General features: G+C 46.5%; 9 protein-coding genes across 9 annotated transcripts; 6 read left to right on the forward strand and 3 right to left on the reverse strand.

The window, feature by feature from the left end:
- Nucleotides 1–76: 76 nt before the first annotated feature.
- Nucleotides 77–4,927, forward strand: AOL_s00215g61 (uncharacterized protein; the record flags this gene model as incomplete). Its single annotated transcript, XM_011129263.1, has 3 exons — nucleotides 77–486; nucleotides 545–3,087; nucleotides 3,150–4,927. 3 exons carry the CDS (start codon nucleotides 77–79, stop codon nucleotides 4,925–4,927), a joined length of 4,731 nt encoding a protein of 1,576 aa, XP_011127565.1.
- Nucleotides 4,928–5,142: 215 nt separating this feature from the next.
- Nucleotides 5,143–7,601, reverse strand: AOL_s00215g62 (uncharacterized protein; the record flags this gene model as incomplete). Its single annotated transcript, XM_011129264.1, has 2 exons — nucleotides 5,143–7,317; nucleotides 7,371–7,601. The coding sequence occupies 2 exons, from the start codon at nucleotides 7,599–7,601 to the stop codon at nucleotides 5,143–5,145; spliced, it is 2,406 nt and encodes an 801-aa protein (XP_011127566.1).
- A 368-nt stretch (nucleotides 7,602–7,969) lies between these two features.
- Nucleotides 7,970–8,916, forward strand: AOL_s00215g63 (uncharacterized protein; the record flags this gene model as incomplete). Its single annotated transcript, XM_011129265.1, has 3 exons — nucleotides 7,970–8,002; nucleotides 8,060–8,753; nucleotides 8,831–8,916. The coding sequence occupies 3 exons, from the start codon at nucleotides 7,970–7,972 to the stop codon at nucleotides 8,914–8,916; spliced, it is 813 nt and encodes a 270-aa protein (XP_011127567.1).
- Nucleotides 8,917–12,812: 3,896 nt separating this feature from the next.
- On the forward strand, nucleotides 12,813–15,033 carry AOL_s00215g64 (uncharacterized protein; the record flags this gene model as incomplete). Its single annotated transcript, XM_011129266.1, has 4 exons — nucleotides 12,813–13,200; nucleotides 13,266–13,327; nucleotides 13,400–14,769; nucleotides 14,865–15,033. 4 exons carry the CDS (start codon nucleotides 12,813–12,815, stop codon nucleotides 15,031–15,033), a joined length of 1,989 nt encoding a protein of 662 aa, XP_011127568.1.
- Nucleotides 15,034–16,625: 1,592 nt separating this feature from the next.
- AOL_s00215g65 (uncharacterized protein) lies at nucleotides 16,626–17,821 on the forward strand (the record flags this gene model as incomplete). Its single annotated transcript, XM_011129267.1, has 4 exons — nucleotides 16,626–16,650; nucleotides 16,772–17,263; nucleotides 17,358–17,530; nucleotides 17,597–17,821. The coding sequence occupies 4 exons, from the start codon at nucleotides 16,626–16,628 to the stop codon at nucleotides 17,819–17,821; spliced, it is 915 nt and encodes a 304-aa protein (XP_011127569.1).
- Nucleotides 17,822–18,071: 250 nt separating this feature from the next.
- On the reverse strand, nucleotides 18,072–20,304 carry AOL_s00215g66 (uncharacterized protein; the record flags this gene model as incomplete). Its single annotated transcript, XM_011129268.1, has 3 exons — nucleotides 18,072–18,262; nucleotides 18,327–19,958; nucleotides 20,040–20,304. The coding sequence occupies 3 exons, from the start codon at nucleotides 20,302–20,304 to the stop codon at nucleotides 18,072–18,074; spliced, it is 2,088 nt and encodes a 695-aa protein (XP_011127570.1).
- An 841-nt stretch (nucleotides 20,305–21,145) lies between these two features.
- Nucleotides 21,146–22,914, forward strand: AOL_s00215g67 (uncharacterized protein; the record flags this gene model as incomplete). The annotated part of the gene is made up of 3 exons (XM_011129269.1): nucleotides 21,146–21,741; nucleotides 21,806–22,127; nucleotides 22,198–22,914. The coding sequence occupies 3 exons, from the start codon at nucleotides 21,146–21,148 to the stop codon at nucleotides 22,912–22,914; spliced, it is 1,635 nt and encodes a 544-aa protein (XP_011127571.1).
- A 560-nt stretch (nucleotides 22,915–23,474) lies between these two features.
- AOL_s00215g68 (uncharacterized protein) lies at nucleotides 23,475–24,433 on the reverse strand (the record flags this gene model as incomplete). Its single annotated transcript, XM_011129270.1, has 3 exons — nucleotides 23,475–23,638; nucleotides 23,714–24,286; nucleotides 24,373–24,433. The coding sequence occupies 3 exons, from the start codon at nucleotides 24,431–24,433 to the stop codon at nucleotides 23,475–23,477; spliced, it is 798 nt and encodes a 265-aa protein (XP_011127572.1).
- A 1,564-nt stretch (nucleotides 24,434–25,997) lies between these two features.
- On the forward strand, nucleotides 25,998–27,564 carry AOL_s00215g69 (uncharacterized protein; the record flags this gene model as incomplete). Its single annotated transcript, XM_011129271.1, has 3 exons — nucleotides 25,998–26,643; nucleotides 26,712–26,830; nucleotides 26,890–27,564. The coding sequence occupies 3 exons, from the start codon at nucleotides 25,998–26,000 to the stop codon at nucleotides 27,562–27,564; spliced, it is 1,440 nt and encodes a 479-aa protein (XP_011127573.1).
- Nucleotides 27,565–27,944: the final 380 nt, after the last annotated feature.

The following is a 27,944-nucleotide window of genomic DNA, read 5'->3' on the forward strand; positions in this document are numbered from 1 at the left end:
CACTTGCTGTTCACGTAACTGCATAGTGGAAACCGAGCGACGGGAAAGTTCCTCCCTTCATACCAACATTTAGCATATGAGCAGCCATCTTTGGCGCGCCTACTTCGAGAATGACTTGGAGAAGTTTAGAAGTCTTTTGGGTCTATCTGAAGATAGGACCGGAGGGACCAATGAACATCCCGCCGGGTCTTTAACGAATGAGCATTCCTTCGATCTATCATCGCCACCAAGGAGACAATCCACGTTTTCCGGTTATAATGCAATTCCAGGCACCGAATCCAGGGCTGTTACGCTAAATCGATTCCAAATAAACTCGAGGCTACCTGCCAATATTATTGCGAACCCATTAGCACCGATTACGGGTCTTACACTGCTTCATCATGCTGCCACAGCAAACAAGCTGGAATTTGTAGAGGCGCTTTTGAAACACCCTCAAACGGATCTGTTTCTCCAGGATTTTGAGTCTGGTTGGACGGCTTTGCATCGGTGAGTGGGAGTCACCGCCGATACCTGGAGTCTTTTACTGATTTCCCTACGCGCCCAGTGCCCTGTACTTCGGTAATATAAGTGTAGCAAAGCAAATTTTGTCGAGGAGTGAGGGAGTCGGCCTAATTAAAATCAAGGATAGAGAGGGAAACTCTCCATTTGAATTATTCGAATCGACGATCAAAGTGGAAACCGTGAAGCACGGACTTAAACCCGATAACACCGACGAATTTGGCGAGGATTCTGACGAGGATAACCCAGAACCTGAACTTTTGGATCTCGAGGTCGGCCAGTTCAAAGGAGAATATCTTGGAGATGAAACCTTTATTTGGGGAAGCAACAAGAACGTATCTTTGGGATTCAGCGATGGCGATGATAGACAATTTCCAGAGAGAATGCCGATACCGAGGCCGGATTCTGATGGGTCTCAGGATTCCTTAATCACGCTTGCCCCCATCTATGTGAAAGACATCCAGTTGGCAAAATTTCATTCAGCCATCATAACAACTGCACTCTCGAATAATCTTTATATCTGCGGCCATGGACAGGGTGGAAGACTTGGTTTGGGCCACCAGTCTACAGAGTTCACCTTTAGGCGAGTGGAACTCCCTCGAAGAGTGAGCACCGTGGCGTTAGGTCAGGGCCATACTGTTGCCGTGCTGGAAAATGGTGATGTGTTTACTTGGGGAACTGGAAGATACGGGCAACTCGGATACCCAGCCAACATCGACAAAAATGACAAGGAGGAGTACCAGCTAGTTCCACGACAAGTTTTTACAAACTTGCGTAGAGAGAAAGTCATTGGCGCGGCTGCATCAAAGCATCATTCTGCGGTTCATACTATTGACTCCATATTCGTTTTTGGCAAAAATGAAGGGCAACTAGGTTTGGTCGACGCCGACTCCAGAACATTGGAAGCACAGACATCTCCACGAAAAGTTGCGGCAGCCGTTCTATCAGAGCAGCCGATATCAATGATCACAGTTACAGACAAAGCTACGGCTATTCTTCTCGAGAACCACGACGTCTGGGTTCTCATGAACTTTGGGATAATGAAACTTACATTTCCTTTCGAACGGTTTCCGAACACGGGAATTAAACCCACAAGACCAACGTCGAAGTACCAGAGTAAACCAAATTTTATCACAAAGATCACTTCAGGGGGTAATACCGTTGCTGCTCTAGCTAGAATGGGAGATGTTTTTACTATTAATGTCGAAAAATCAACAGCCACCACGACTAGAACACTTCCCGTACCTCAACGTATCTGGTCCCTGAGGAAGAGGCACATGGCAGTTAGAGACATCGATGTTGGTCAAGAAGGGGCAGTGATTATCTGTACTGAATCTGGAAGCGTGTGGCAGAGAACCAGGCGTAGTAAGGTCAAAGAAATCCAAGGTTTGGGGAGTGCATATTCGACAGCTACTCCGGTCCCACAGCTGTTGGATCGAGCAAAAGACTACAAGTTTGCCCGGATTCCCGGTCTGACGCATATTGTGGGGGTCCGAAGCAATGCATATGGCTCCTTCGCGGCTATCCGAAGGGATGTTGATATCCTTAAAACGAAACTGGAGGTTCGCAGACCGACTTTGTGGGACGATTTGGGCTCTTTACTCTCATTTCACGACGATCTTAACTCACCTGGGGTCGATGAAAACACTGATGACATTACAAAGCCGGATCCAAATGATCTCCGACAACGAGCTATGGATTGGTTTCTACAGGAGGACTTCATAAATATTCTCAAGGAAACGATCCATGAAATGGACCTAACTGAGTATGATACTGTCATTCGGTCTGCGGAACTAGATGATATTGGAATCAGCGTACCGGCGCACTCATTCATGCTTACTGGCCGCTGTCCACAGCTACGGTCCCTGTTTGCAAAAGCAATGAAATCTCGCACTGTCCATCATGAGGGTATTGTCGAATTACACCACCACCCCGGTGGCACCTTCGACTTGACATTCAAAGGAGTCAATTGGTTTTCACTCCTCATCTTTATATTCTATTTATATAAAGATGTCGTCGTTACAGTTTGGACGAAATTTAGCAAGAACAAAGAAAAAACGCTACTTTTCCAACGAGTACGGGCGGATCTTGGAATGCTTGCGAATAGCTTAGGTCTAAAGCAGCTTGCCGCTATAGCATCCGGCCTCTATTCAACCAAGCTAACGCTGGATACTGATCTTGAAGAGGCTCTCTCCGATCCATTTTTTCAAGAAACCGGTGATATGCTTCTAGGATTGAAAGACGATACCGTTAAGGTTCATAGCTCCTTGTTGTGTGCAAGATGTTCATTTTTCGACGCTCTTTATCACGGAGGTTCCGGACGATGGCTTGCGACCCGAAAGGAAGAGGAAGAATATGCTGCTGACCAACTCATTCGAGTTGACATGAAGCATGTTACGATTGAGACAATGGGTATCGTTCTAAAATTCCTCTATTCAGACAAGTCCCTACATTTATTCGATAGCGCAAAGGCGACGGAGGACGGGGTAGATGCGTTTATAGATCTTGTTATCGACGTTCTTAGTGTGGCTAACGAGCTGATGCTCGATCGACTGGTTGAAATTTGCCAGAGGGTCATCGGCCGATTTGGTAAGCTCTTAGAAGCCCTTCCCTTCATATTCTCGTGCAGTTGAATGTTAACTTTGATATAGTCAACACCCGAAATGCTACCTCTATTCTCGCTGCAATCTCGGAGTCTTCTGTCCCAACGTTTAAGGAGGTATGCCTTGAGTATATTTTCAGAAATCTAGATACCATGATGGAGATCCGTGCCCTTGAAGAGTTTGACGAGGATCTGATGGCAGAACTTGACGAAGCAGTCAAAGAACGCCAGTTGGCATATATGCCGTTTAGTCGAAGTGGCCGTGCGGAGGTCGAGCTTCTTGAAAGGCATCCGCACCTGGCCTCCTCCGCAGAAAACGAGCAGCAGGCACTGGTGCAGTTACTAGAAGGCGGGGCAATGAGTATTTCGATGGCAGCAGAAGTGGACTTCGCAAGTTCCCCAGCCTCGTACAGGCAGTCATCTAGCTTTCGTGCTGGAAGTTACGAAAAGCAGAGGCGTCGACGGTCATCGAAATCTGGCCAAGAAAGGCCACCAACTAAAACACCACCCCTGCTCCCGGTTCAAGGCAGCGAGCTTATATTTGATATGGATGACGAGGACTCCAGCTCCAAGTCAAGAAAAACACCCATATCTCAGAGTCCCGCCCTTAACAGGAATGATTCATATGGGCTAGGTTCTACTCCTAAGACCGACGTGTGGTATGACTGCAAGGGCAAACAGATCAGTTTGGAAGGGGTCTCGAGCCAAGTCGGTCTTGATGAAACTATTCCTAAACCTTGGATTTTAGGGCCTGGGATACAGTCAGATAAGCTTGATATGCGGGAGATCATAACGCAGGCCTCAAAGAACAGGACTAGCAATCTTTCTCTTGGCCTGTCGTCTGCATCAATCGACCCGGCGGGCGTAGGTGGATTACCCGCATCAAACTTTAATGCTCCGATAACTACAAAAGTATCCCAGAAAGAGCGTAAGCGTCAGCAGCAACTCCAGTCGCAACAAGCTGCATGTAGTCCTGTGCCGCCTTTGGCTTCAACACCAGACAAATCAATTATAACACCGAAGGCTTCACCATGGAAGGCGGTGCGTTCGCCCTCTAATCCATTATCACTTCAACAGCAGCCATCTTCATCGCCCCTATCGACTCCACGGAAGGATAATACTCCGAGTAAACTACTCGACGTTTTCCAGACTCCCCCGCCCGCTCAATCTCCACTAAACATTAATACGCCGCCAAGACAAGTTACATCCCCCAAAGGAACACAACCTGTACCACCAAGGCATAATCTCCCGACTCCACCGCCCCAAGTGCATACCCTCAGGTATAATAGCAGCGGCAATGTGATTCCAACAGACCCATTGAAATCTGTATCTTCCCCAACGCAGCCACGCTCTGAGCGATATGACGACTTCCCTCCTCTATCCGGGAGAGTAGAGCAAATACATTTACCTCTTGCCGAAATCATCCAACAAGAACAGATTCAGCAAGATATCATTAAGGGAAAAGGGCCTAAACAAAGTTTGCAAGAGATTCAACAAGAGCAAGAATTTATGGATTGGTGGGAAAAAGAGAGCGAGAGGTACCAGCAAGAATCGCAAGGGAGGCAGGTATTGCAACAGGAACAGAAGGCTGTAGGGGTGAACAGAGGAAGGGGACGGGGTGGGGCACGAGGCGGGAGGGCTAACTTTCGAGGACGGGGTGGAAAGTCGACTCAAAGTGGGCAAAATCCTCAACTGCCGAAGGACGTGCCAGGCACCGCAAAACGAGGCCCCCCTGAAAAGGGTGTAATCCGTGGAAGGAGAAGGGGAAGAGGTAAGGGAGGCCAAGAAGCGAATACCTCTGCTGAGGCTTCTGTAAAAGTTCAATAGGGTTGTAGATATGTTAGCTCGTACATATTTTCTCAGTCTTCGAATGTATATTCTTATTAAGGCGTGGATTGCCTTTGGCTCTACGTTACGAAAAACCTCGGTGTATGTCCATATGTACTAGGATTGCGGGCTTAATTTGGTGTCCCATATCACGCAGCCTCTTAGGCAGCTTTTGTCGACCTACTTAACAGATGAAATGAAACACATAGTTATCCTTACAGATTATTCAAACCCCAACCGCCCTCTTCCCCAAAAAACACATCATGCTCCTTGCCGTCTACCAACCTCTGTGCCAGGTTATCCACCCCGCTTGTAAGGTACAAACGACTTCCTTTGCCGACCTTCTTTGAGAGTTCCTCTCTCAGCATCGCTCTCAATGCCGCCATCTCATCCTTCCCTACACTCCTTGCCTCTTGCCTCTTTTTCGCACCTCTTCTCCCCTTTTCGGATAATTCTGCAAACTCGTCGCTTTCATAATCCACTCCCAAATCTTCGGCGGCAGACTTGAGCCAGTCGTCTTCTTTTCTTTGGCTCTCCTTCGCCATTGTACTTCCCGAAATCTTCTGAGCTAGCTCGATTCTTGTCCTTAATGTTGTAACGAGGCTCCTATCCACGAATACGGACTTGATACCTGCATGATTCTTTGACCCTCGGTCCTCGTGAACCTTGCTGATTAGTCTCTTGATACCCAATGCTTCGTCTGGCGCGCACAGTATAATCGAAGCGCCGGAATTCTTTGATCGTGCTGTTCGTCCGGATCGATGAACATAGGTATCTGCTGCTCTCGGAACATGGTAGTGTATGACTAGCTCTACGCCTTTAATATCTAAACCTCTTGCAGCAACATCTGTTGATATTAGGATCTGGTGTTTTGGCTTTCCATCTTTCCCCACTGGCTTGGTAGGCGCAGAGAATCGTTCCAAGCTTCTTAAGCGTGCCTTTTGGATCATATTCGAATTTAAGCCATTAACCGATAACTCTAGATTTTGAAAGAGGTTGGTGAGACGGCGGACAGTTGATATGGAGTTTGTGAAGACAAGAGTGCGCAGGGGATATCGAAGTAGAAGGTAGTAAAGGTAAAGGTCCTTCTCCATATTGCCGCATTCTACAATCCCTTCACGAAGATTTTCAGCCATTTGGTCAACAGGATTTACGTCTACCCATTGTGGATGTTCTTCTCGGAATGGTAACTTCTTCAGCAAATAGTCCAAAGAATCCTTGTCGTCCAACAGTCCGGAGTTAGAATTCTTCCAGGATTTTTTGGAAGAGAGTTTTTGTTGAAGGTCTTTGCTAAACGTGGCGCTAAAGACAAGCATCTGGCGATCCTTCGGCTTCGAATTTTTAAAGGTTTTAATAGTGCCGTAGACTTCGGGGTTTTGCGCTACGTCCTCTTCCTCAGCGTCACGGGTCAGAACATCTAGGATTTGCTCGACCTCCTTGAAATGGCCTTCTTGAAGAACACGATCTGCTTCATCAATTACCAGGAAGCGAGTCTTTCTAAACCATCGTGTATACCCGGATTTCTCACTGAGTATTTCCCAAAGACGCCCAGGTGTAGCTACCACGACATCCGCGCCACCGGACTGCCCAAGTTTCCGTAACTGCTTTTGGATAGATAGGCCGCCAGTGAGTGACACAACATGGGGGGGTGATGTTACCCCAGACGCCGTTATCAGCGCTTGGATATGTTCGGTGATTTGATGGGCTAGCTCACGAGTTGGAGAAAGAATCAATGCCGAGAGAGGGTTTGTTAACTTCGAGGCATCGGCTTCCTTATCTTCTTCGCTGAGCAGTTTAGCAGGTACTGCCCGGTCTTTCGAGCTAGACAGCCAATGTTCGAATATTGGAATACCAAAAGCTAGGGTTTTGCCGGATCCAGTGGCTGCTTTGCCTATTAGGTCGTGTCCTGCTATTATCGAAGGGATAGAAAGTTTCTGGATTGGAGTTGGTTCCGTGAATGTTAGTTTTTGAAGTGCCTGTAGCGTATATGGCGATAGCGATAGCGACTCCCATGCAGGAAGGTCAACTTCGAGATCATCGTCACTCAGGCCTTCCAATCCTGCAAAGGAGTTTATCACGACGGTATTGTTCGCTTTCGGTTTTGATTTTTCTTCCTTTTCTTTCTGCTTTTTCTTTTGCTTCTCCCTCTTCTTCTTTTCCTTTTCACTGCCCTTTCCTTTTTCCTTTTCCTTTTTCTTTTCCTGTAGTTCTTTTGCTTGCGCTTTCTCTTTGGGCGATTCTTGAGCCTGGTTCATCTTAGGTTCATCATTCATCTCTGTCGTGGCACCTTTATCGCTTGTATTGACGTCCGAGAAACCGTTCCATTCATCATCGCCTACATCGGAGCCTTTACCCTCGGTTTCGGCTTCACTATCAGCAGCTCCAACAGCCTAGAGAATAATTATTAGTCGGCTGCTCTAGCCTTGCGATTATGCCGACATACCTCAAACTGTAGAAGGCCATTGTTATTAATGATTTTGACGTCGTCAATCTCCTCCAATCCGAAAAAGCCTTCGACGTCGTCAAGGCGATCTGGCATATCGACTTTGCGCCATTTCAACGAGTCTGGTGTCACCGTCTTCCACCGCTTTGGGACAGCTTGAGCTTGGGCCGACCCGATTTTTCGACGTTTTCTAGCCTTAGAGGCCTGTGAGTGTGATCGTTTCTCTGCCATTGGGATGTGCGACTCTTGATTTACCGCGAATCGGATTCAGTGGGTGATGTTTGCTGATTGGTACAGTCTGCGACAAGTCGACGGTTGAAAAGGTTTCTTAGTCGAAGCGGGTCTCGAAATTTTTGTATCTAAATTTAAAGATCACGTGATTACCATCGTGGTTTTTGTTTCGCCCGAACCGCCCTGACTTCGTTTTCTCCATCACCCATCATCATCCCGCCGCCACTACTTCATATTCAACCAACTTCAAGTCCGAACACCATTATAACTAGATATCCAAACCTCCTATAGCGCACCGATTTCTAAAGCGCTCCCAAAACTTGATATTGAAACTCGACGTACGGACCGCGAAAGAAAGCGACACGAAAATGGATAGCGAATTAAAAGAATACAAACTCCAGGTAAATCATCTTATCTGGGCTACTTTGCGACGAGAAGCTAATAACCCCTTTTATCAGCTCGAGTCAGTTGAGGCCGCCCTGAAGGGGTCACCCGACAACCAAGAACTTCTCGACCTCAGGAAAGAACTCGAAGAGTTAATATCTCTCACAGAAACCATCGCCGAAGAGCAAACGCCAGCCCCTGCTGTTGCGCCGGCCCCGAAATTCACATCCGCCAGCCGAAAGCGCCCTGCCGAATCCGACGCAGAGGCTACTAGCAATGGAGTCACTCCAACAGTAACGTACAATGTTGGCGATCAAGTTCAAGCCCGTTGGATTTCGGGAGATGGCGCACTGTACCCAGCAAGAATAACAACTGTCACAGGCTCGAGCAAGAACCCTGTTTACCTTGTTTCGTTTACAGGATACGACAATACCACTGAAACTTTGTCTGCGAAGGATATTCGACCAAATACCAACAAGAAGCCGAGGGTCAGCCCACCAGTCGAGGTGGTTCCGGCAAATACGGCCGTTATCTCTCAGGCCCCGACATTGAATCCCGGTGCATTGGAAGCGGGGAAAAAGGAGAAGGACGGAGATGCAGCAGGAAAGAAAGGCTCTCGAAAGGTCCGTGCTATGAAAGAGCTCAACGAGAGCAAGAGTAAATGGCAGGCCTTCGCCGCAAAAGGTGTGAAATCGGGCAAGAATGGGAAGGCAAAAAAGATCGGCGAAGGTAGCATGTTCAGAACACCAGATGGTATTCACGGACGAGGTAAGAATCTATCCAATCCATTGACTATTGCCCCAATTTTTATTCAGACCAGTAGCTAACATGCCCCCTTCGCAAAGTTGGATTTACTGGATCCGGACAACCTATGAGAAAAGACGTTGCAAGAGAGAGGCATATCTACCAAAGGGCAGATAATGATGATTAAGTCTAGGTCCCCTTGTGGATCTATTATTATCACCCTTGATGCATTTTTTACCAGAAGAGCAAAGAGGATATTCTAACTTGGTTGGAAGGGAGAGGTGATATCTCTTCCTCACCTGACGTATCAGAAACCCCTTTTCACGGTTTTTATGATTGGTGTGAGCTTTTCTTTGGAAATTCGGGGGATTTTAATTTCATGAGTATCCTCAAGACATCTTTTTTATCCTTTCCGTCTTTTGACTGGATATCACTAACGACATACTGGGCATGCAAACATATTCTTTTTCAGACACGGACATAGGTTATAGGGGGTAACTAGTCGAACGAAGTACCACCGTTACCTGGATTGTTCACGTTCTCTTTGGGAGCACTCTGGCGTTCTTCTGTTTTCATATCATTTTTACACTTGGATAACTTCGTAAAATTCCTTTCGCTTCTTTCCTTCTCTTTTTTTGTACTATAATTAGTGTACGAAACAATGCTAACATTTTATGGTCAATATCGTGGGTCTATTCCCCATTTTAAGCGTCCGTCGGACTTCCTTAACTTGATTTATCAACATGAGGGGATCTACCGGGTTAATTGAATGGTATGTGAAGAGCCGAGAAGAAGAAAGGGGAGATATATTTTCCTGGGTAGTATTCGAAGCCTAGATTCACCCCATGTGCTTGAGGAGTCTGGGCTAGATCCTTAAGAGTATGAACAAGCACAATTAGCGGCATGCAATCCTCGAGCCTCGTTACAGCCTAGTTGATCCGATAGCGGGTTTTACGGGTTTTAAGGCTCATAACTCCTATGATACGGTTATTTTACAATAATGACGCCCTAGCCTACGATAAAGCCTCGTCTCCGGCCCTGCGGGTATATATGGGATCAGCAAATACGCCGAAGCTAGTGCAGGATACTATAAGAGCTCGAGCGATCTGTTGGTGTGGAGAAGAGGAATTGTATTGCAGATGACTAAGTAATTACCTAGCGTATACGTCTGAACGAACGACAGAACAGGTATGGCACTGGTTCTTCTGATTGGAACCAGGGGCAAATGCCTGTGGATAGTGATCCGTATTATATCATATATAAACTCGCGATAGGTATATCACCGAGAGAATATGAATTTTGATTCTCTAGAGAGTATTTACGTAATCCTGAACCGATAAAACCTAATCTACGGATAGCCAATCCGCTTACGGCCCACGTTTGGAGATGACAAGACATCTGTATATCTTTATCATGTCATGCTCAAATTTTCACCCGAAGCCGGTCTTCAACGTCAACGTGTTGTAGACTGTTGCATATTTCGGAACAGAGATTTACACTGTACATCTTCCAAGCTTGCAAGCTGACAGCATAAATTATCTGCAAAGTCGAGCTCCGATTACTTAATCAGTCGGGACTCATCTGCATGTCCCCATCTTCCTAACCCTCCCCATAATCCGGCAGTAGTCGACAGAGCCCAGACGGGAGCGATCCACATCTCGTCCTTCTAGAAGTCTTCAAAGCCAAAACAGCAGGTTTCGGTTCCGTGCGTTGGTTCCTGGGCAAACGAACCACGAGTGGGTACTGTATGTATGGCCGCCGTATGGCCGGGTTCCGGTATTTGGAAAACCTCCAGTCCTTTCGATCTTAATTCTAGATGACGTAGACCACTCGATCCCACAATCGGCCGGAAGAGGTCATAGAGCTGCAACATTCCTACTCGACCCGAAGTCAGCAGCCCAGGGCATGCATGTTCCCCATTTTTAGCTTTAGCCACCCAGCCCTGAACCAGTGGAAATGACAGGGATCCCTGGTTCGGCGCAACATTGGATTTAACACCCGAAAGCCGAAGCGGATGTCGATTTGAATTTGTAAGCAAAAAATTCAATGCTCCTCTGCGACTCATTCTGAAGTAGCACTTCTCTTGCCTTCCATGTTGCTCTATTGACTAACCCCCAGTGTTTCGAGTTACTTTAGCCAGAGCGTAACTGATGGCACGTTTGAAGTCTCTGGCTTCTGGCTGTACATACATCTGGGGCAGGTCAATCACGAACGGCCGAGCAGCAGAGGGAGGGAAAGCTGGCCTTTATTTGAATCCGGTCGCTCTAGACCTCGAACACCGACCTCGTGATCACTAATCGGTTCTGCCGAAGCTATGCCGGCCAGACGTGGGAGCTCAGGCCGATTCAAGTTGGGCTCAGATGTGATAGGTTTAGGCAGACCATGTCTTTGCAGCTGCGGGCTACCCCACCCTGCGATACTTGGGCACCAAGTATCGCGCATGATGGACCTCGAAGCACTTCGCAATTCATTGCAATATAAGAAATTAAAATACGAACTTGCAATAACGGCTTGCACGACCCGAATCAAAGCGAGAGTATGACTCTTATATGTGGCTTTTTCTTCTGACAACTGGAATGCTTCAATCTTAAGATCTTGCCCTGATCCGGCCTAAAATCTTATCGAGAATTGGATTCAATATTGCACCGCCCAAACCCGAAGTTAATATTCGTTTTCGCAGGGTAACGGGTTAGGCTCAATGCAATTAATGAGGATAATTCGCGGACCGTCCGCGAGACGTCCTACGCCGTCGTGAAGCCACCCAGGGAGAATTCGATATTGAACACCGTCAGCAGAAGACCCTTTAATTCTGTTTTTTGTGATAGACGGCGTCCTCAATTTATCATTCAGAATTATATGATCCAGCTGCGTATTCTCTCCCCTTCCCCGAAGTTCTATATAAGACGCATTACATAATTCTTCATTCTTGAAGATTGCCTCGACCTTTGTCCCTTCTGCCATCAACCAACTCCCCTCGATCCGCAGGCTCGCTTAACCAGCAGATCCGGTGGTAGTTGCTCGCCTGAATTCCAACATTCAAGCATCTTCTCCTGGACTTGGAATGAAAGAACCGGCGCCTATCGGACTCACGGATTCCTTTCCCCAGTTCGTCTCGACCCCCTCGAACTAGTCAAGATACAATATTGCTTAGAGGCCTCTAAACAACTTGAAATAACGAAGAAGAAGACGACGAAGCAGCCGCAGCAACCAACGCCCAAGAAGACTTTTTTTCTCCATTTGACAGTTTGTGTTTGCCCGTCAATTTATAGCAGGCTCGCCTTCCTTACCATTTGTCTCACCGACTGCAGACGTTACAGGCCTCTGTTGCATAGACAGAAGCTAGAAGCCAAAAGTCCACCCGGAAAACCTGAGTATGCACACACTTTTTTGCTTTTAGCTTTCCCCCTCGACCCTTGTCCCTCAAGCCCTCCCAAACGTTCTAGTTAAATAAAAAATCCAATCCTCCGCTCTCTCGAACCGAACTCTCCTGTGAATTTATTCCCTTCATTCTTTTTTCTCTGCTTCAAGATATATATCCCATACAACTCTGGGGCTCTTGCCCAACTTCCTAGAGCCGTTTACGTCATTTATATTCAATTCAAAATCGGAGAGAAAGGTAGCTTCTACAAACACTAAGCCTCCCCGGTAACGGATATAAAGCATAAACCTGTCTCCGAATAACTCCGGCTTGCTGTTTGCCGTCATTCTGCTGTCACTCTCCGTCAGGCCGGAGTCCCCTCACCCAACCCTCACATTTTCTAACCCCCAAAATACCAAACTCGAAGGTAACATTCACTTATTCTCCGTAACTTGATTCACATGGCTTAGCCGGCCCAACTCCTTTATCCTTCTATAACGTTATTTCTCCTGACATAGGTTGTCCTGATTTCTTTTCCAAATCGACGCTAACTTTGCTCAATCCTGCAGATACATCAGAACCCCAGCACAGTAATCTGACCCGATTGCCCCCCACTTCCCTTTTCTTGACCCTGTATTTTTACCATAAATTCTTTGCCACCCCCAATTGTCAGCGGTCACCCTTCTTTCTTTATACATAATTCCCAAGATACCCATTCTATCAAAATGTCTACCAAATCACCCGAACTCTTCCTTTCACCTGACCAGCGAGCCTTGCTGTTGGCCGCTCTAAACTCGAATGCCCCTCTTAATTCGCAACCTCGATCGAGTTCCGATAGCCTCAAGGACTCCCAGAATACCGATACCCTCACAAGCCCTCAAAATGGAGAAGCTTCTTTCGACACAAGCTTGTTCACAGACGCAGATGCATTGGCAGATGCAGATTATAGCTTCGACCTTGCTGATTATCAACTTGGAGATTTTGGACTGGAGTCTGGAACGGGCGATAGTCCTGTAAATGGGAATGGGAATGAACATGAGAAACGGAAGTTGAGCTTTGATGATCAAGATGAAGATGAGATTGATCCGCATGAAGCGGAGCCAAAGAGAAGAGGTGGGTGCTTCCACTTCTGGCTCGGTGTTTAAGGTAATTGGCGAATACTGACTTTTGATGAATAGAAGGGGACGATAAAACAGCGAAGAAGCCGGGCCGCAAACCAATTACAAACGAACCCACATCTGTAAGTTATTTCTAATCTTTGCTACTATTTATACTATTTGTATTTAATTTCGGATTCTAACAATCCCGACAGAAGCGAAAGGCCCAAAACCGAGCCGCGCAACGCGCATTCCGCGAGCGCAAGGAAAAGCATTTGAAGGATCTTGAGCTAAAAGTCCAAGATTTGGAAAAGGTCTCGGAAAGCACAAATCAAGAAAACAAGGCCCTAAAGGAGCAAGTCGAAAAACTTCAGACGGAACTCAAAGAGTACCGCAAGAGATTTAGCATGGGAGGTGGCCATAGCAGGTCCCCGTCCAATTCGATATCGCAGGGCCTCACCTCTCTCGACAGTGCTATTCGGTCATCGGGTGGCTTCAACTTCGATTTTCCACTATTTGGTAACTTTGCTGCACCTGGTCAGAATGTGATCGGTGGGAAGAATACTCTGGACGGTTCCCCGAACCGGGGAAGTAATGTCTCGCCCACAAATTACAGAGTTGGCCCAAACGGAGTCCTCGAGATTGATCGTGGCACTCGGAACAGTCTAGGAAGTTCTGTCAGCCCGCAGAGCTCTAACAATAATAGCCCAGCACTCAGGTCGAACCCTAATAGTTTTTCTAATGGCATCCACCAGAGCCCACTCCAAGTGCATCGAGTCTCAATCGACGAGCCAAGATTCAACCCATCGAATGATATCTTGAGTGGACTTTTCAGCCCTACCCTTATCCAGGCTGTAAACAATGACACAACTGCCGACTATCTGACCAAAGGGACCAGTTTCTCTAGCTCGCAAAGTACACCACATATGAGCAGCCTTTTTAGCTTCTCCGACTCCCCATCTGCCTCATCTGTTTCCCAGCACTCTGCAAAAAACGGGCAGAACAACTCCTCATCCTGCGGGACTACTCCAGAAGCAATGGACGTCGCATCTCCACCTTCTCAAAACAAAACGGACACCGCTCCGCGGCTAAATTCGATATCCGAGGAAGGTGAGCAAAGAGTCCTGCCGAATCGTCAGCACCGCGGATCCTCCGTAGGCGATGCCGTCTCCTTCTGCGACATGCTTGGGAAAGCCTGTGTAAAACCTAATAATGCTCTCACCGCGGCAGGACTCGTACACGCATCTCCATTACTAGACGAAACTCAAAAGAATCTTCTTGCCGATAATTCTTTTTCCTGGTTGGCTGCTCAAAACGGGAATACGTTTGACACATCGATGTTCAACGATTATCGAGATCCCACAGCGGTTTCGGCCGGGGAGACTGCTTTCAACGCTGCTGGAATGAGTTACTTTGACGATGCTTTCCCTTCGGCCTTCGATCTGACGCTTCCACCAACTCCACCTGTAACTTCTGGGGAAAAAATCAAGCCGAGTGCACCGGGCCTTAACGAAGACGATGATGACGAGGAGGAAGTCGTTCCAGCAGATGAACCTAATTCTTTTCTGAAGTGTAATCAGATATGGTAAGAACTCCTCCCGCTTCTTTGAACCCCTTTCCGAACATTTCCCCCTTATATAAATAAACAAGAAATCTAACTCTGTTGTGTTTCACTTGTAGGGACAAGGTTCAATCGCATCCAAAGTTCGCTAGCGGTGAGATTGATATGGACAATCTCTGTAGCGAACTTCGAGCCAAGGCCAAGTGCTCCGAGAAAGGAGTCGTGGTCGACAAGAAGGACGTCGATAAGATCTTGAACAAGCCGATTCCGTCGATGTGGGGACTGTGAGAACTTCGCACATTCGAATTGCAAGTACCACAAAAAGCAGCAAAGTATATTTTTCGGCATTTACAGGTGATAACGAGACGTTTTTGATTTCTTTCTTGCTTTGTTAATAAAGAACTGGGTAATGGTTTCTTTTTCATCTTGAGTCTGTACAAAGGTTTTGTTTTGTTTTGTTTTTGTTCCTATTCGATTCTCTGGATCTTTGATATCATGGATATGGTGTTTTTTTTACAGCTTTTTGGACAGCTCTTTTCAACAAAATGGTGGATATCTTTGGAGGTCTCTTTGCTTCCGCCGGAAGCAGCATGGATCAAGCTTACCGGTTCAACATCATTGTTTTTTTTTAAGTTTTTGGATATCGATACAAAGGGTTTAGGCGTTATAACTCGCTTTTTTTTTTTTATTTGTACCTTGTTTCCGCCGGATCTTGATTTAATAACGAAACTGGCGACGTCGCGCGAGTGTATTCTCTCATCTTTTCTCCCTCTCTCTCTCATTTTTTGTATTTCGAAGAATCGATACTAGCAAAGTATAGTCAGCTATATGAGAACTCTAGAAGCTCTCGAGGGGGTGGGAAAAAGAAAAAGGAAAATCAGTGTATACATGTAAGAAACAGAGTCCAGTAGATATCTCCAATCCATCTCATCTAAATATAAAAATGTACTATAGCTATATACTATACCTAGATATCGCATCCTAACCCTAGCATCATCGCATTTTGTAATTGCGAGCGGTAGAAATACGTCACCACTGCATGCAGAATTCCACGGGTTAACGCTCGTACATACATGATACATGAGACGTACATACATAAGTATGTACATACGTTTAAGTCCCTCTAAAAAGGATGCCCAATGCAACCTGCCGTCTGGGCCTGGCAGATCCCTACGTAGGTGAAGAAAATATAGCTCAAGGGGAAACCCCAAGCGGAATATGTGCATGTTCGATGCAATGACTCGATATCGCGGGTCTTGATAAGGCGCCATTGCATTGCCTGCAGCCCATCGCACTATTGCGTCCCTGCATTACCCACCACCACCACACAAGCGAAAAAAAAAGGAAAAGGTTAAGCTAGTTTCAACTAACTGAGCTGAGTCCAGGGCCCCATGGGAAAAAAGCCATTTACCAATGACGGAGCGGAAGTATAGCTCGTGTGCAACTCCGCGTCGAACACCGAGGCTCCGGCTTACAAGACATTACATTGCGTGATTTTACCTTGGTGTTGATAACGTTTTTTTTTTTTGGTTCCGCTACTTATCCGATTTATCGATGAGGTATATGTACTTGGGGGTTAGTTATATAAGCAACCTTCCTGTCACTTTTTACTAGTTACCTATTCTTTCTTCTCCTTTGGAGTACAATAGTTATATTCTAAGTACTTATAATATCTAACGATTCTGTTGAAGAGTGCCTGTTTGCGATCCAGCGTGTGGTGTTTTGGCACTCCAACGCAGATTCTACCATTCCGACTTTATCGAATACCAAAGGCATCCGCTCTCCAAACCTTCAAAGGATCCTACAATTCCCTACAGTCTCGTCAATATTCTCGATTCCCCAACGGCGTCCGTCTAAGAACAGTCCAATCAGCCTTCAAAATGTCTCTCCCAGAAACCTACGATTGTTAGTTTTTTTTTTCTTCCCCCAAATCTAACAATCAATCAATCCAATCATCCTATCTATATACCCCGCCCCCACCATGACCCCTCCACCCACTAACCCATATCATTACCTCTCAAACTAGCCCCCGTCTCCCTCGCCATCATCGGCGGAACCGGCATCTCCCGTCTCGACGGCTTCAAATCCGTCGCCTCCCTCAAAATCACAACACCATGGGGTTCTCCATCCTCACCAGTCATAATCCTCGAAACCCCTTCCGGAGCACCAGTAGCCTTCATATCCCGTCACGGTCTTCACCATGAGTACACACCATCCGAAGTACCCTCTCGTGCGAATATCGCTGCATTGAGAAGTATTGGTGTTCGTACTATCATTGCTTTCTCAGCGGTTGGAAGTTTGAGGGAGGAAATCCCTCCTAGGGATTTTGTTATTCCTACGCAGATTATCGATCGGACTAAGGGTATTCGACCGGCGACGTTCTTTGATGGTGGGGTCGTGGCGCATGTGGGATTTGCGGATCCATTTGATGAACGGGTTGGGAAGATTATTAAGGCTTCCGAGGGGGCGTTGGACGGTGGTGCGAAGATCCACGAGGGGAAGACGTTGGTTTGTATGGGTATGTTTTTTATAACTTCCACAAAGAATATTGGGAGGGGATTTGTTTATTGGTGATATGGAATGGCTAATGTGAGGTGGCGATCGGGTAATAGAGGGACCACAGTTCTCGACAAGAGCTGAGTCGAAGATGTACCGCTCATGGGGAGGCGATATCATCAACATGTCTGTCCTACCGGAATCAAAACTCGCTAAGGAGGCTGAAATACACTATGCAATGATCTGTATGGCAACAGATTATGATTGCTTCAGAGATGATGCTCCACCCGTAAGTATCTGCTTTATCACCTGTTGAAGGGAAGTAATCAAGTTAGAGCTAACTCATTTGGTTCAGGTCAATGTTCCGGAAGTTTTGGCTCACATGGCAGCTAATGCTGTTAACGCTCAACGTCTGATTGGAGCCTTGCTGGTAGAATTGGTCAAGGAGGAACACGGTGATTTACTGTCGGGTCAGGCACTCAAGGAATCCTCGAAATGGTCTATTTGCACAAAGCCAGAAGGGATCAGCAAGGAGGCTAAGGAGAAGTTGGGGTTCTTGTTCCCAGAGTGGAGCCTGTAGACGTAGAGGGATGAATTGGGTCCGCGTGGTAATGTACAACTGTAATATTTGGGTCGGATATTTGGTTAGAGCTAGAGCTATGGATCGAGCTAGAGCTAGAGATATAGATATGGCATGGAATAGAATGTTGGAATTACGTATTAATATTGCTTAAATTGTTAAAAAAAGCTTGCCATTCAACTCGGGCCCTCTCAGCACTTGATCGGACCTCATATGTTATGCTACGTCTACATAAACTCCCCCTCATAAGTTAATCCTCCCCCTTGTAGTCGGAGGGATCTCCAATATTCTTCCAGTAGTCTGGAAGGTCCTGCCCACTGTTTTCAATCCTCATCTTATACTCCCACGCTTTCTCTCGGATCTCCCGGCTGCTCCTCTCTGAGAGCACCGTCCCTGGTCCCCCAAAGTGCGCTTTAATTAAGCGCCACCGGCCCTCCCCTTCTATAGGCATAAGTTAGCTGTTATCCAATCAAGGGCAGTGGGTACGAGACTACTAAAATCCTACCTCTGATTTGGCGGAGGGCGCCGTCGAGAGCGTTGTTTTCCTCCGACGTCCACGGCGCATTATCGTCGTGGATACCGGAGGGGCGGGCCGAAGTTTGGTCAGTCGAGGCCGCTGGGTGTTGGTGAATACGTCGGGTCCTACCCGGGGTATGATCCCCGAATAGTTCCACGACAACCCTATCTGCGGGAGGTGGAGTGCTAGGCCCTCCGACGCTAGCAGACTCCGATGCCGACGATTCGTATTGTCGACTGGGTCGACCTTGCTCAATGGTCGGCCTTGGACGCTTCGGAGCGATGGTATCAGGGACATCCAATCTTCGCTTCCGACTAACAGCCGGCGAGGAGGGTTTCGCTGGGTGCCCTCGAACCTGTTCCCCTCGTTGGTGTAGGCGTTCCGGTTTGGCGAGAACCGGACCCCAGGGTCGGGTCCTAACCCCTACGGGCTCCCGATTGAATTCGCTTTCCTCTTCCCTCCTTGCGACATACTCCTTTTTAACACCTTCCGCATGGGACTTGCAAGTTTTCAAAAAGTCCCTTTGTCTTTGCAAAAGTGTCCTGTACTTCACACTCAGTAACCAGATCCTCTCGGAGATCTTGTGGAGACTGTTAACTGCATCAAGCGCTTCTTCGATATGATTAAGCTGGGTGGTAAATATCTCGGCCTCATAGGCCATTCGTTCGTCTGGGAATAAAGCTTGGATGGCCGGGTGGTTGGCATCGAAGTCGGTTGCACCCTGGGGGAACGGATCCCCACGAAGAATTCTTGGGGGGGCGGTTCGGTAATTGGGGTCATCCTTCCCGATTGCTATTCCGTTATAGATGCCGAGGTCGTTAAAGTCTTTGACGGTGTCCATCATGATATAGTCGGCTGCTTTCAGTCGTCTCTGGATCGATTTACGGTCGCTTTCCATATTTGAATACGTTATGGTCAATTCCTGCTGCATGCTAGTCATTCTAGCTATGAGTTTTGCTTCGCATTCTCCCAGGCGCATCTTTCGAAGCCTGTCCTCATCTATTTCCGATTCGTCGTCGTAGTCGCCGTAGTTTTCCCCAATGTCGTTTCGCCTCTTCTTCTTCGTCGGCTGCCTATTCTCGCCGTTACGCTTTCGGGTTTTGGGGGGGTTGAGTTTAGAACGTTCATTTCCCTTGGGTGGCCTCCCTAATTTCTTCGGACGCTTTCCGGGTTCCTGTTCTGTTTCTACCTCTACTTCTGGAACATACTCAGCATCTTCGACTTGGGCACCAACTCGAAGTTCGCCGCCTCCCAGGGTATCGTCCACATCTGGTAAATCGTCTTCGTCCCGCTCATCATCTCCGTCATCTCCCTCAGCCGTAACTTCCTGCTCCTCCCTTCCGCCGTTTGCTTCCTTTCCATTCTGTTCAATGATCTCAACTTCAATTGTCGGTGTCGGGTTTGCTTTCAGGGCTTTCAAAACGACATTCCTCCCTTTATATTTAACTACTTTCCCCGAAGCTCTAGGTGTCGACTGAATCTCTCCATTATCAGGCGGTAAATCAAACGATTCATTTTTGGAAGCGGTTGTTTTCGGCGGTTGAGGATTATTTTGTATTTTACGCGGACTTCGCTTTTGCAGGATCTGCTCTGGCTCTGATAACACTGCTACCTCAGGTTCTAAGAGATTTGACATTTGACAGTTAGAATTGTAGAGCTAAGAGAAATGTTTTTTTCTGTTAATCGTGGTAGTCGACTTACCGGCTGGGTTTGGATTCCTTCGCGTACTCCGTGTGCTTTTTGTTACTACGGTTTTGTCCTCAGGTCTACCGTCAGAAGGTTTTTGTATGGATTTCCTCGTCTGGGTTTTCGATTTCGGATCGGTAGGGTCTTCGGTGGGTTTCTTATATTGTTTGTTGGACGGTTTGTTGCCGGGTTTTGTTGGCGATGCCGTTGGTTGCTGCACGGGTTTGTCATGGTCGTCGAGCATAACGACTGGACTACCCTTTGTTCGGGTGGAGACCATTGCGAACGAGCTTTTGAGAACGAACCAATTGTTTTCCGAGAAGTGGGAATTGGTAGAGTGATGTAATCTATAGAGGCGACTCAGATGGTAACAGAAAACAGTCGGTGCGATGAGTTTTGTAGGTGGTTTCTGGGATAGAGAGGTAGGTGATGAGGAGATGGAGAGGTTGATGTTTGGGGGAGGGAGGGATGGTGGCCAGTTGGTTACGAGACTGGGTGGCCAGGATTCTTTGAGGGCTGAGGATTAAACACAACAACACAAGCCTCAGAACCTGCTGGTAGTGTTGATTCTCTCAGCTTGATATAATTATGGTTTCTCCAAATATCTATTTGAAGAAAATGAAATCCAAAAAACAGTATCTGAAAATTGAGGCTATTCATGAACTTAATATTTTACTAAAAACTAGCTAGGATTGAGCTATTGAAGATCTCCTGTCATACAGCATTGCTTGACAGTACATGCTCGCGTGGTTCGGCCCGCTGCAATTGCTGCTGTTTGTTGGAACAAACATCGGCTGGCATACAAACGAGGCAGCATAGCAACCCCGGGATGGCAATCTCAGCCCGGGAGTGGGACACTCAGCTGCCGGCAACGGGCTCGGGGTGCGGGGGAATATCAACTGCACAGCTTTGAGCTCTTATTATAAGCTCTCTAAGCTCTTGTCCTTCGTCATATCTCCTGCCGGTATAAAAGAAACATATCGACTTCCTCAAACCGTCTATCATCCACAATCATAGACATCCAAAACCTCAGAATCCCACCCTCCCCAACCAAATTAAAACGGCCTAAAGGGAAGATTGGGAGAAAGTAAAGAAGAAATAAAATATCAATATCTTCAACCATGGCGACCTCTCTCGCCATTCCGCTCTCTACACACACCTTCCGGCAGCCTCAAAAACTCATAAACAAAAATGAAGACCTCACCCATTTCCTCCAATCAAAAGCTCACCATCTTATCGTCTCGTATATCCAGCACTTTTCAGACGCGTTAACGCCAACGGGGTCGGATACCAATTCCACAGAGTCTCGATATGCAAATTCGCCAGCCATAGTCGTCTCCCAGCCCGTCAGCCAGATCGTCGAACTACTGGCTACCATAGAAGCTATAATAGATGAAGTCCCACCCGTTGAAGGGCCCAGAAGATTTGGAAATGTGGCGTTTAGGGCTTGGTTTTTGACGGTAGAACAGAGGTCACCCGAGCTGCTGCGAAAGTATTTACCGGATAGTATCGTAAACACACCGGCAAAGGAAGACGGTGTCTCTGCTCTTGAAGAACTTCAGGTATACCTGCTTGGTGGATTCGGAAGTGCGCAAAGACTGGATTATGGAACCGGGCATGAACTTTCGTTCTTTGCGTTTTTGTGTGGGATTTGGGTGCTCGGTGGGTTTGAACCTGGGAGGGATGAGTTAGCTTTGATGTTCAAGGCTTTCGATGCGTGAGTACTTTTAATCATCCTGAGGTATCTTAGAAGCCTTTATTGATTTGGATGGATACATTAGGTACTTGGCAATCATAAGAAAGCTAGTCTTGACCTACAGCCTTGAACCGGCAGGTTCTCACGGAGTATGGGGACTGGACGATCATTCCTTCCTACCATACATATTCGGGTCAGCACAGCTTGCTGCTACACCTGAAGGAATGGGTCCTCCCGCTCCCGGATCGATTGTCGAGGCAAATACAGTAGAACGCGAGAGAAACCGAAATATGTATTTCGGCGCCATCGGGTTCATCAGAGATGTAAAGAAAGGCCCGTTCTGGGAACATAGCCCGTACCTATACGATATCAGCGGGGCCATCGGCGGTTGGAAGAAGATCAACTTGGTGAGTATCATTAAATTAGTGTTATTGAGCTTCATAGTGGAATTTGTACTAATTACCACCACCAACTTAGGGAATGATGAAGATGTATGCTGCAGAAGTACTTGGGAAGTTCCCAGTAGTTCAGCACTTCCCCTTCGGCTCGATCTTTTCGTGGGATCTCGTCGAGGGCGCAAAACTACCACCCGGGTTCCCATCATTTAGTGCCACAGCCGCAGCGTCATCTTCAACAATGCCTCCACCAACCCTCCTTCCAGGTGGTGGTGAGGAAGGAGGTACAAAAGCTCCATGGTCAACCCTCCCATCCGACCCCCCTAAAAATCTATCAGCAATTCCTCCAACGACAAGGATGCGAGCCTCAACCCCTATCTCTCAATCAAATCTTGCGAATAGAGTTCCAGTCTCTTCCCTCCGAGGTCCACCTATGGGAATGCCTCCTCCCTCCCGTCCAAATAATACCACCCCACCACATAATATTACGCTTAACCCAGAAACTACAACAACTGTTCCGGTGCCTGGTGGGTTCGCACCCGCAATCGGTGGGATAGCTGTTACTACAGCTCCATGGGCTAAGCCTCCTACCGGGCCCTCGGGATTTGGAAAGGGAAGTGGAGGTGGTGAGGCGGTGGGGCGAGATCCCACTTCTCCGGATTCAGTGACAGGGGTTGATGCGCCGGTACGGAGGGTTAGAAGTGGTAGTGTGACTGTTGGGGAGACGGGGAGCTTGGCTGGAGGGAAGGTGGTTGAATATACAAACAGTCATAATCAAGATAAGGAGGAAGAGAAATAGGAGAGGTTATTTTTGAACAGTAGTTCTCTGAATGGTTTTACACAAGGCGTTTTTTTTTTTCCGTTCTTTCCTTTCATATCCAAATTTTGAAGCATTTGATTCTGGTGATAGAGCAGTTGGTATACCTTTTTAATGATTGACTTCAAAATCTCATTATTGATTATATCTCTATTTGAATTTGCAATTGAAATATTCCAGAATGCGATCAGTTGAGGACCATTGTATTGCAACAAATTTAGAAACAAATGCCCTCTCTCTCCTCTTCTGCATGCGACCCCTCTAAACTCCACTTGTGATGCACACGATCTTTTGTACACATATCACACAACCGCCGAGTTGTAGACTAGAAAAGAAAAAGAAATTTTAAAAACCAAGCATAAGATGAACAATAGAGAAAAAACTTAAAGAAACACCTTTAGAAATGTCCGATAGTACAAGCCTCCCATGTTGTATAACTGCTGCTGGCTATCAACTACAAACGTCAACTTACACCATCATATATCTGTCTCCTGTTGAACTCGACTCTGTAATAACGTTCTTTCTTTCTTTCTTTTCCCTTATTAAGCAGTTCCAGCTTCATCCATCGTAATTGCAGCCAATGCATACTCCCTTTCAGTGTCTCCGGTATCTTTGACGTAGTTTGAAATGTACTCTGGAACCTCTTTAACCCTATTGTAATTCGAAGGCTGGGGTTCACCGTAGGTGGTATACATTGGAATAACACCTATAAAAGAATATTGGACACCCGTTAAAACAGGTCTGGGTACGAGACAAATATTATGAGTCGAGTTATACATACCAGTCCAAACCCTATCCAACAGCTCCTCCTGCTTCAAATCCTTATCATAATCCCCAGGCTCTCCAGCTCGAACCTTCGCACTAGCAGTCTCAATACTAACCCTCAAGATCTGTGTACTACTCATCTCAGCCCCATCAGGCGGAACCCTAGTCTTCTCATACCTCCCTGCCAAAACACCGTCCGTAATCAACTTCATAGCATAAAGTTTCTCATCAAGTTCGGTAACCAAATTAACGGTACCGAATACCACCGAAGAGCGGTAATTCATACTGTGACTGTTCGGAGTGAGGGATAATACCAATCCATCGACTTTTGTGGCACAAACGCAGACTTTTAAGCTACTGTTCTCCTTTGTGGAGGAACGTGCTATATTCATGATTCGTGAGGAGACGTAACCGTGGAGGTAGAGGTCTAGAGGTTCTGAAAGATCGGCGGATGGGTTCTCGAAGGAACCGAGCTTTCCGATCATGGGCAGGACGACAGGGAAGTCTTCCGGTGAGGCGGTGTTGAAGGATACATGGAGAACTGGGGAGGAGGCGATGATTTCGTGGACGGTTTTGCAGTCGTATTTTCCTATATTTCCCATCAAGGTTGGCCGGTCATTGATTAATTACCTTGTTATATATAATACGTATACTGGATAGAGGATATAGACATACCTCGTTCGCCCAGACGGTTGACTTTGTTCGTCTTGGACTTTGGGTATGATAGATCCGACATTCTTTCGGTATAAAAAGGACCAACCAATTTTAAAAGTTGATATGGTATCGATATATCCGTAACTTCTGGTTCAATGAAGTTGTATGAAGACGGAATGGAAGATAGTATAAAATAACTTTCTATCAAACTTTCACAGAAACGATGTAAAAATTAAAAGCGACTCGAGGATATGTAACCCGAGGATTGACCGGAATGATACTTTGATACTTTGATACTCCCAATTATTCAAAGGGCAACCACGAGCCGTTTAAATAGACAACTTTCACGAATATGATAAATACCAAGAATTGACGAAATTAAAATGAGTCAATACGGCTTCCGGTTGTCGGCCTACAATACCCACGATATCTCTCTCGTTCCCTCGTTTGTTTCAATCCCCTGAAAAAACTTAAGTTTAATAAGAAGTAGTAACGTAGTAGATATTTCGTAATTGAGAATTCAAAAAAGGAAAAGAATAAAGAAGAATGAAAGAGGAAGAAAAATAAGAAAAGAAAGGAAGAGAAGGCAGTGTTCGCTGGCCGGACATGCGCATAGGTAACACAGGATGTTCGTGTCGACTCGACGTTCACAGGATTAACGTTAACGTTAGAAAGACTGAAAAGAAAAAAAAGGGCACGAGCTCGGGAGTGCAAGTTATCCACGTTCGGCAGTGCCGTGGAGATACATACATACGTACATACATTAAGTAGGCATTACATAGCGTCGCACGACGTCTATGTACATACAGATCACACTGGTTCTATCTTGACATTAATTATTAATATTGGGAGCGAAGGGTTGTTGCATCATGAGAAAGCCACCCCGGCTAAGATCTCTCGCGTCCCGGCTGGACTTGCCATATCGAGTTAGGCAGATTGATCCAAACCTGAGCTCAGCAAACTGCAAACTGCAAACATGTACGAACACGGCTACATATCAAATCCGTATCAAACGATAGGATGGAGTTATCGTATCGTCCGGGGAAAGGCCTAGCGCTGGGTGTGTCCCGGTTTTGCTTTTGGGGAGGGAGTGGGAGATATGGTATGCTCCACGGGATCCCTGCACAGGCCGGTATACCACATATGCAACGCAATTGCATCTAGACAGACCTCTCCAGCCTCAGATTTGTACATAGACACTGCCAAGTAAATAGGTGCTTCATTATCGTGGAGGCTGTTGGTTTAACTTGGTCTATGTGGACTTTACTGTAGTGCCCATGTGTGCTGGTACCATGTTGTACTCAGCTGGTAAGTTACCTATTTTAGTTTACAGATCAGAACGAAAAAGCTATATTCAGTATGATAATCGATAACCTCAAGCAAGAGAACATTAAAACCTTAACTAAGTACCTATCTAGTACCCATATAAGGAAGTATCTATATATAATTTCTGCCAACCTGCCAACTGACGCTCTAGCTTCAAGGCATCCTTGAGTAACTCGGAATTGAGGTCCTACCAGCACCTAGCAGGTAGTCTCGTATAAAGATTGCGGCAAAGGCGTCCATATGTACGGCTTTATTCGGCAGACTTTGTCCTTGTCCTGCGGATCTACAAAGCCAACCGGCTGCTCCACGTAGATGACACCATGTCCAAATACACGGCCCAAAATCAATCCTACCATCTAACATCCACCGAATGCATTTTACCCCCCACCGTTGAAAAATCACGGACCGCAGCCCGAATCATAGCATGGTCTCGTAGACACTATGTGCGCTGGAAAGCTCCCTTTGAGGATATAGCCCAGAGATATATGTTGCTACTAAACTCTCCCCGGAGGGAACAAGCATACATCAATGCCGCCACACGAGCATTCGACAAAGCTAGTATAGATGATTTAACAACCGATTTCATTGCTGCTTTCAACATTACCGGACGAGATATCCACGATCTGCTGGGTAGCGAAACCTATCCCGAAACAACTTGGCAGATTCTTCCCGGTGATGCGGCTCCGGTCATCTGGCCGCTGGAGAGACTTACTAGTACAAACGAGAAAGTGGAGGATTTCTGTCGCATTGTCAACGCCGCACTAGAAACCTCTGGCTTGTCGATATCGGCAAGTTTCGCAGCGATGTTGTACGTCACACTGTTATCCGACGATTCGGGTTTAAAATCAGCGGTCGATAATTCTTTAGAGGTTCTTGATTATAAGGGAGTAAGTGATGCGCGATTAGGAGAGTTGGGGGTTACTCTCAACAAAGCTGGAATAACAGTTGATAGTGCACTTTCACACTGTGGGTGATCCCCTTAGGATACAAGATCTTGAACACGGTTGGCTAACATGTTAGCGTGAATGATTTAGGGCTTCAAAGAAAATGCATCTCAACTTCCAATCCTATGGAAAGTCCTGTCTCTCGGGTAGTTCCGGCTTATGCCAGCGTCTCCGTCGTGACGCCGCGGAACACCCGCTTATCAGCAGAGGTATGATGAAATACATTCTATTGGCCCACCTCGAATTCCTTCTAAGATATGAAATATAGGCCAGAGTTCGTGATAAGCATCGGTGTTTACTCTCAAAAAAAACACACAACGTTCAAGTGTATCACTTAGTGGCATATTCGATTGGTCAATTTTGGAGATTCGTCGCGATGCTAGTAGGCGAAGAAGGCATGCTTAAAATACGAGCATATGTAATCGGTGAATCCGAGAACGGTGCCCTTATCAACCGACTTGAAAACTGTATCTGCTTGTCGTCAGACCTTCACGCTCTCTTCAATGACGGCGCTTTCATCTTGGAACTTCTTGATGAAGACGAGCGGTCTCCAATGCGAGTGGATGTCTCAAAATTTTGCGAACCAGCTGTTCCAGCGGAATACTCTGTGAGATACACCAAAGTTGCCGGGTTGGTTGAACCTCTAGTACGGAGGGGTTCTAGTATACATAACCTTTCCGTCAATGATATCCCAGCAAGCAGCTTAGAGGATGATGCTATTCTTGCATTTAACCCGGTATACGATGTAGTTCAGAAGAGAGAGCTTCAAAATAGCGAAATTATCAGATTTAAGACAGATAATCCGGATACTCACCCACTTCCTCATCCGCACCTTCTGTGGCTTCACGCCAATATCAGCCGAGTCGTAAGGATGGCGGGTAGGACTGGTGAATATGAATATGCCTCTGAATTCGACCCTGAACTCGAAGAAGAAGAGCTCTAGAGATAGCTTGACATATGACGTGCGTGGAGGGATATCGCCTCTTGATGTTGAAATAATTCGGCTTCTTATTATATTATGTACCTGTTAATATGGATAAACGAACAACGAAAGCAGTGAGTTATATACGGTATTAAATTTATTGTTTTTCTCTTTAATATTTCAAATTTCCACATATATTTATATCAAGGTGTTCCGAACCCTTTAAGATGGTATTTGGGCGTGCTGTTCAGCCACACCACCACCACCAGCCACGGATGTCAAAAGCTTCCCAATCAACTCTATGCAATGCACGCCGGTCCGAATGGATGTGGGGCCCCGCAAAAATTTGCTGAACTGAGGGACAGGTGGTTTGAATCCAATTGCCACTGCATTGACAATAT

The sequence above is a fragment of the Orbilia oligospora genome (assembly GCF_000225545.1).
Source record: "Orbilia oligospora ATCC 24927 unplaced genomic scaffold scaffold00215, whole genome shotgun sequence".
In the NCBI taxonomy this organism is placed as follows: domain Eukaryota; kingdom Fungi; phylum Ascomycota; class Orbiliomycetes; order Orbiliales; family Orbiliaceae; genus Orbilia; species Orbilia oligospora.